Source organism: Aythya fuligula, chromosome 4 (assembly GCF_009819795.1).
Source record: "Aythya fuligula isolate bAytFul2 chromosome 4, bAytFul2.pri, whole genome shotgun sequence".
NCBI lineage: Eukaryota > Metazoa > Chordata > Aves > Anseriformes > Anatidae > Aythya > Aythya fuligula.
Window position 1 is genome coordinate 47,021,432 of NC_045562.1, and position 7,157 is coordinate 47,028,588.

Sequence of the window (7,157 nt, forward strand, 5' to 3'; positions counted from 1 at the left end):
TACTGTCTTCCTCTCTAGAGATCCATAGAAATGGTGAAAGAAGGCATCTGTACACTGACTGCCACTAATACTTACTAGTAAAAATAAATGTATTTAATATTGAAAGCAAATGTTCGCTGTGGTTTTCAACAACAAACATCTCAGGCTTGATTTTACAGGTGGCAAAGTTCTTGTTTCACTTTTGCACACAGAAATAAAATGTCCATTTCCTGACTCAGAAACATCCATGGAAGTCTGATTCCAAGAGGGTCCATTTCCTGTGGAGTCAGTCCTACTATCCTCATATAAACAAAAATAAATGCAAAGCTGGGAACAAGTCTGCAGTGCCAAGCCGGCACTATGTGTAAATTTCCTGGGATTTTCCCATGTTAAGTGATAACAACTTAAAAAATGCAATAGTTTCCAGAATGGGGAGCAATCCATAAAACAAAAGAAAGCAAAACATGGACAAAGTATCTGTCACCTGATACATGACCAGGATGTTTGTATTAGTCAATATACAGCACAGACAGAAAAGGGGAGACCAGCAAGCCAATGTTTGTATTTTCTATTCTTTTAAGGAAGACTTTAGAATGCTTGTTCAGGGACTTTCCAGTGTTTCTTTCAATGACTTCCTCTGTGGTTTGCAACATTTATATATTAGAGAGAAATACACTTTCAATGTTTTAAGAAAGCACGTATGAAACAAAGCATATGAAACATATGAAGCTTGAGGGAACACATTACAGTTCACAATGGAGTTTTTCCAGCAACCAGCCATGGGAGAGTTTGAAGATAAGGGAAGTGATGTGAGGTTGCTGCTGGGTTGTTTGGTTGTTGTTACTGTCATAGTGCCCCCAACTTGAAATTGTTGCTGTAAGAAGGAAGAGAAAGTGGTTTTGAAGAATGGTGAAGGGACCATGAAAACAGCTGAGGGCAGAAAATATACATAAGTACCTCTGTTGCATTTAATTGTGAGGACGGCAGGAGAGAAACAAAAGGAGGGTGATGAATGCAGATGGTTGTTATAATGGGAACGGCCTTCTGGCAGGGCTGCAGAATACAATTGAGATGCAAAATGAGTGGCCAAGGGGAGCAGAAGCTTCTACAGGATTACAGAAAGGTGAAGACGGACAACAATGTAGAGTTAACTACAATGAAATCTCAGGGTCCTTTCAGAGGTGGCACAAATGTCCTGAGTCTTCCTCAGCTCACTGGTGTATTACACAGATCCATCTGCAAACACACACACATGTGCATACACACATTAAATAGTCTACATGTGTTCAAAGGATGCTGTTTTCTCCTGTTTCTGCATGACATGACAACTGGAGAGCACACTGTTCAGAGGTCAAGTGGCTGAACACCTCAACCTGATGCCAAACTCATGTGGGTTGTGTAGAGAACAGAAATTGATCTAACTGAGCAGCGTTTTCAAGAAGAAGCAAGCCAAAGACTGTTCTCTGGCTTTCTAATCACAAAGTTACCTGGCAAAAATTCTTTTGAGGTTTTAAAAACATGCAGATCACAGGTAAAGGTGAAGTACCTTCAGAAAGAATGTATGCTGGGTCTGATGGATATGGATTCATCTGAGTTTCAACTGGTTTTGTGCCAGTGATAAAGCAGGAATCCAACCTATTTTTGCCATATCCTCTGGAAATGTTGTTTACTTGGGGCTACTGTGTAGTCAGTCTCTTGATATTCTGTTTTATCTTATGAAGGTTTCATTTTTTTATAGCAATGCTTGTATTTGCAACAGGAAGAAGTACATGCAGACTGGCATATTAGGTCTATCCTTCCTACATGGGCTTAAGTCCCTGTTCCAAATCCAGCAGGACAAAGTCTTAAATCTGATAGATTTAGAGTTTCCAAAATATTCAATAGCTCTCTTGCAATCTTCTTTTCCTCCTGTCTGGTATCTCATTTTCCTCTTCCAACCTAGACAATTCTGTGATACTGATTCTGTGGTATAAAGCCCTTCAAATCCTAACCCTTTTCCTCTCTTGAGAGAAGAAGCAGGCCCTTTCAGCCTTTCGTTCAGCCTTTGCTTATGAAATGGGCAAACAGGTGGGCAAGTTGGTCAAGAATTTGCTTTGCACAGGCATAAATTGGGATGGCAACCCCATGTTGCTGTGACACAAGGACTGCTGGTTCTTCTGCACAAAGTGCCTTTCACTCTGGGAAGTGATCCTGAAGAAAACAAAACAAAACAAAACAACAAACAAACAAACAAATAAAATTAAAGAAGAAAAATAAAAAATAAGCCATGTTATGTTTTCAGATCAGCTAAGCTGATCTGGTTACTCCAGAAGAGCCCATACAAAATGCCCTTTGGGTCAGTGCTGCTGTCCATCCAGCCCAGCAGCCCGTGTCCATCAGCAGCAACAGGGAGTTGCCATCCCCACTGTACCATGCCAGGTTCTAGGGAAGTGAGAAGTGTGTCTCTGCATATTCCCTTTAGTGTCTGAATCTGTCTGCCTCCTCCCAGAAGGTCTATACAATATAATTATATACTGTGTAAAGAAATACTCTTCTCACCTATTTTACACTGACCTGCATGTTTCATCAAGCAACATCGAAGAGTCCTGTGTTCATGTCATCAGTTGTCTATGTCATTTCTTAAATCTTGCTCAAATTCTCCTCAATGTTCTCCTTTCCTAAGTGCAAGACATTTTCAGTCTTTCCCTCTTTTCAAAGAGGCAGGCGTAGCACACTCAGTGCTCTCAGTTCCAGCAGTTGGAGTAGCAAGCTGTTGTTACACCAGGGCAAATGCTTGATATCTGGGTGCCCAAAGTACAGACCCCAAAGTTTTGACAGACAAATAGAGGCCTTTTGATGCAGTCAGGATTTACAGCTCTGGGGCTGATCCAGGCACAGGCAGCGTTCAGGCATCTGAGTGTAAAGCTCTCTTATAGCAAGGAACCTAAATTAGGAGCCTTGCCCCACAGCCCAGCAGTCCCCAAAGCCAGAAGAGAGATGGGTGAGCATTTTACCCTACCCTCTTCCCAGAGCTAGGAGTTCCCTATTGCATTCAGTAATGTCACATTACTGAAACAGAGTGACTTAAAGTACCATGGGCTCCAAATTGGCATTTCAGCTCCAGAAATCAGACCAGGATGGCAAAACTGGAGCAAATTGTTTCCAAATAAAGTGAATGAAAATGTAAAATAACAAAGAGATAACAAATAGATATGTATTTTTTGTAAAAAGCATTTATTAAAATATTGTCAGGAATAATGACATTCTCACAAGCAAATTTTGTCTATATAAGCCACAATTTTTTCCATTTGATGAATAACTTAATAATTAGACATAGAACCAAGTCCTTACACAGTGTAACAGGTCTGTGAACATTTCTTTAAAAATTATTATTAGGAATGGAAAATACAGTAGAAATTAAATAAATTATCATCTTTTTCTATCTTGTGTAGAAACTACTAAATAAATATATTTATAAATACCACAGAAATAACAATAAATAAACACCAAAGCCATTTTCTTACAGATTCTGCAGGCTAGATTTTTTGAAGTCATGAAGTCAGAGCTCACAGTGAAGCCATGGGCTGACTGTGACTAAGGAAACTGCTGTTGACACAACATACTAGAGCACTCCAGGGGAGCAGGAGGATTTACTGGTTTGCTGCTGTAATAGCAAAATAGTAGGGCTTCGTACAAGCAAGCTGTGCTGTAAGTGCATTGCACTTAACTGGCCGTGTTTGACTGAAGTGACTTCCAAGGGATCTTCATTTCCTTGAGCAAGCCACTTCTCCTGTCCAGTGCCTTCGGTTTCAATGGGCAGCGTGTCCCATGGACAGCGCTGACCATTTTGAAAGGCTTTCTTAAATAGATGCAGTTAAATAAATAAATAAATAAATAGACACGGTGATCTACGGCGAAGATAAGAACACCGATGCGGGAGGAGGAAGGTGGCACGCCTCCTGAGGGCGGGATGGGATGGTGCTCTCCTCGGGTGGTTCTCTCAGCGGAGGAGCGAGAGCGGTTCTGAGATTTTCTCTGTCTGTATTTTTCTTACAGAGGTGAATCAGAATTGAGCTGAGCCCTGTTAAGAGATGAGGGAAAAGGGTGGTTTAAAAGGTGGTCCAGAGAACGATTATCATTACTTAGCATTGCATGAACAGTTAAGAAGGAGTGAGTGCTTTGCTTCCAACTCTGTCTGCTGTCACAAGGCACAGAGGCAATAAAGGCGATGTTTCAAAAGCAATCACCGGAGTGCCAGTGTTTGCATAGCTGGTGCCCAGCTAGGAAACTTCTGCACCAGGAGTTTCTGCATTCACTTATATCAAAGAATTCATTAACTTCCAACTGTGGATTATTGACATAGGATACTGCAAGTAAGGGGCAGATGGATTGTATTAAAGCCCCATTTTTCAGGGGATGTTAATTTCCCTGCAGACGGAGTTGCCAGTACGTAATGGTTTAGTAGTGGCATAGCAGCTTGAGCAAGGACCCTGCAGCAGAGCCCACAAAAGAGCTCGTTTCTATAACTAAGCAACAAGTATCCTTGTTCTTTAAATCTGAGTAAGAGCAAATGGAAACTATTCCTATGAAACCCTACAAGTTAGCTTTTTGGGGAGGCTTACAACTTAACTGCCCAAACTGAGAGTGAACGGGACTTACTTGGCCAGAATTGCCTTTACGATCAGCTGCACCCAGGGAGCAGTGGGGTCCAAGCACACCTCTCTGTTGTCCTTCAGAGTAGCTCTGCAAAAAGGGAAGAAAAATAAAGTCAGGAAACTAGTACGTGGGTTTGTTTTATGCACAGAGTGTAATACTGCATTTTCAGAGTCTGTGTGCCTGCACTCAGTTGGCTCACACATTCCCATTAATCTTCCTCAATATTTATAGGTACTTGTTTGGAGTTTGTTTGTATTAGTAAAGATTCTCAAACAAGCGCTGAAACCTCCAGTGCAAAGAGGAGTTTCAGCAGTATACAGATTGCAATATCTTATTCCCTCCTCCATGCTGTCCCAAACCCGGTTTGTTTCAGGGGGTCCCTAAATCTGCTTACAGGAATGCATTTTGTCTCTCTGAGATGGTCACAGGACTGTTTTGCTGGGAGTTTTGCCTGCCAAGTAAACGCAGGATTCAAACTAAATTAGTCCCTTGTGCATTAAGCACTGACCAGTCCTTGCAATTCATGTTCTACCTCCATAGAACAAATACTCGGTGTGTCCCGTGACAGATAAATACCCGTCAGCTCAGGAGCATACAGGGCCAGGGAGACTACACAGAAAGTCTGCAGCCACAGCACAGTGCAGAGTGCAGGTACAGAAGAGAGGCTCTTGCAGAGGCACTTACATGATTTCAACGTTCTTGCAGTGGGGGCCGCTCTGCGTCAGCTTCACATCTTGAATAGATTTAGGGTGGATGAACTTCGAGTGAGTGCTTATGCACTGGCACCGGAGCTCGTTTCCCATCCTTACCAGGCTCCTGCCTATAAGCAGAAAAGGAAGATTGCACTTTGAGAGGCAGTCTTATCATCGCTGTATTGACATAAAGCATGGCTGCTCCATCTTAACAACATTCTAGATTAGAGTCCTGCATTTGGCCAAGCTGACTAAATCCTCACAATGTAAAAATCGGTTGCTTATTTTTTTCAGAGGATCCGATACCTGAGCACATTTAAAATTAAGTTAGCGTGGCGCTTCAAAATAAAACCACACATTTTGTTGTTACTTGCACTGACAACACTGTTGATTCCATCATTTCACTGTCTGGATTGACAGACTGGCAACTGTCTAGAAGATAGAGCCCTGCATTTTTTCCCTAGCTTGAGGCTCATCTTTGCTGCATGTTTTATTGTTTGTTCTCCATTGCCAGCTGTATACTGCTTGCCTGAGGCAGCAAGGGACAAACATGAGCTGATAAGCCGGAAAATACTGTCCTTCATATGGGAAGGCAGAGGAACATTCAAATACTTTTAAGAAGATCCCATCTCTAGCCAAATGCACTCGAAATACAGAAGCATAGCAAATTTCAGTAATCCTTAAATTTTTTCCCACAAGATGTCAGTAACTCTTCAGTACAAGAGCTACACAGTACATTTCTGACTGAGGAGAAGCGGCTGAAAATATTTCAGAAGAAACCAACTTGCTGAAACAAGCATAAAGCTACCTTTCTGCAAGGACACGCGTCTCGGCAGATGCCAAGGCAGTGCTGCAGGCAGGTGGGTCTCGGCAGGGATTCGCTTACCTTGGGACAGAGCCACGGAAATCAGGAGAATAGCCAGGACAACCCCAAGTTTGCCGTTCATGATTAGAGAGGAGTTTTTAGCTTGGCTGTTGAGCTCAGGTTCTGTGGAGCTGTGACCTCTCCTGTCAGAGGATTGCTGATGTCTGATCTGAGCGATCCATCGTGCTTTTATACAGTTTTCTGCCCAACTTGTGTGCTCTGCTAGCTTGTAGATTGCGTTAGAGGAATTTCCCAGATGCAGTAAAAATGAGTCACATGACGAGTGGAGTTGTGAAACTCCTTCCTAGATGACGATGAATTATTCTGCTGCAAATAGTATAATGCATTCGTTTATTAAAATATGTAAATATTATCCCTGCAGTCAGTTTCCTTTTTTTAAAAAATTTATTTATTGTTTCATAATATAACTTTCTGATGCTTTCAATTACTTTTATGTTATAACTGTATTTTTTTCTTCATGGTAATAACTGTTTCTGTGGAGATGTTTGAGATATTTAATTTCTTCTCTCTCTTGGTGGTGATAACTTCTACTTATCTGATTTTACACAATTGGTATGGAAATCAGATAGTGCTGAAATCAGTGAAAAGCTTTTCCACTGCAGTCAACATTTTACCTCTGCACTATTTTGCTTTTTAATGAATTTTATTTTTTGTTTGTTTGTTTTTTTCTGTTGAAGTGGTATCTTACAAAATAAATTCATCTCCAATACTTTCTGCTTAGTAAAGGAATTGAGGGTGTAGTATTCAAAGCTTCCCAGGGGATGTAGATATTTGATTCTATGCAACCTTGAAAATCATTCCGCAATTTTCTTGTAACACATGTTAATGAATGAGGAAGCTTTGTATGCAAACACAGTGACATGACTTGCCGAACACAATTACTTTTGTTTGCTTTATAAATGTTGGCATTGTTAATAACTCGTTTCTGTTTCAGTTACGGTAATCCCAGGTCTTAACACAGGGAA

General features: G+C 41.2%; 1 protein-coding gene across 1 annotated transcript; it reads right to left on the minus strand.

Annotated features, from left to right (window-relative positions):
* Positions 1-4,008: 4,008 nt before the first annotated feature.
* LOC116489070 (interleukin-8) lies at positions 4,009-6,253 on the minus strand. The gene is made up of 4 exons (XM_032187138.1): positions 6,193-6,253; positions 5,299-5,434; positions 4,618-4,701; positions 4,009-4,039 (listed from the first exon to the last, which is right to left on the minus strand). Exons 1-4 carry the CDS (start codon positions 6,251-6,253, stop codon positions 4,009-4,011), a joined length of 312 nt encoding a protein of 103 aa, XP_032043029.1.
* Positions 6,254-7,157: the final 904 nt, after the last annotated feature.

What these genes read in the sequence shown, in the direction of transcription:
- LOC116489070 (XM_032187138.1), bottom strand. Translation starts at nt 6,253, where the DNA reads ATGAACGGCAAACTTGGGGTTGTCCTGGCTATTCTCCTGATTTCCGTG. An exon ending in TGCAAGAACGTTGAAATCAT is followed by an intron (nt 4,702 to 5,298) that starts GTAAGTGCCTCT and finishes CCCTTTTTGCAG; the next exon opens with AGCTACTCTGAAGGACAACA. An exon ending in GTAAAGGCAATTCTGGCCAA is followed by an intron (nt 4,040 to 4,617) that starts GTAAGTCCCGTT and finishes ATCTCTTAACAG; the next exon opens with GGCTCAGCTCAATTCTGATT.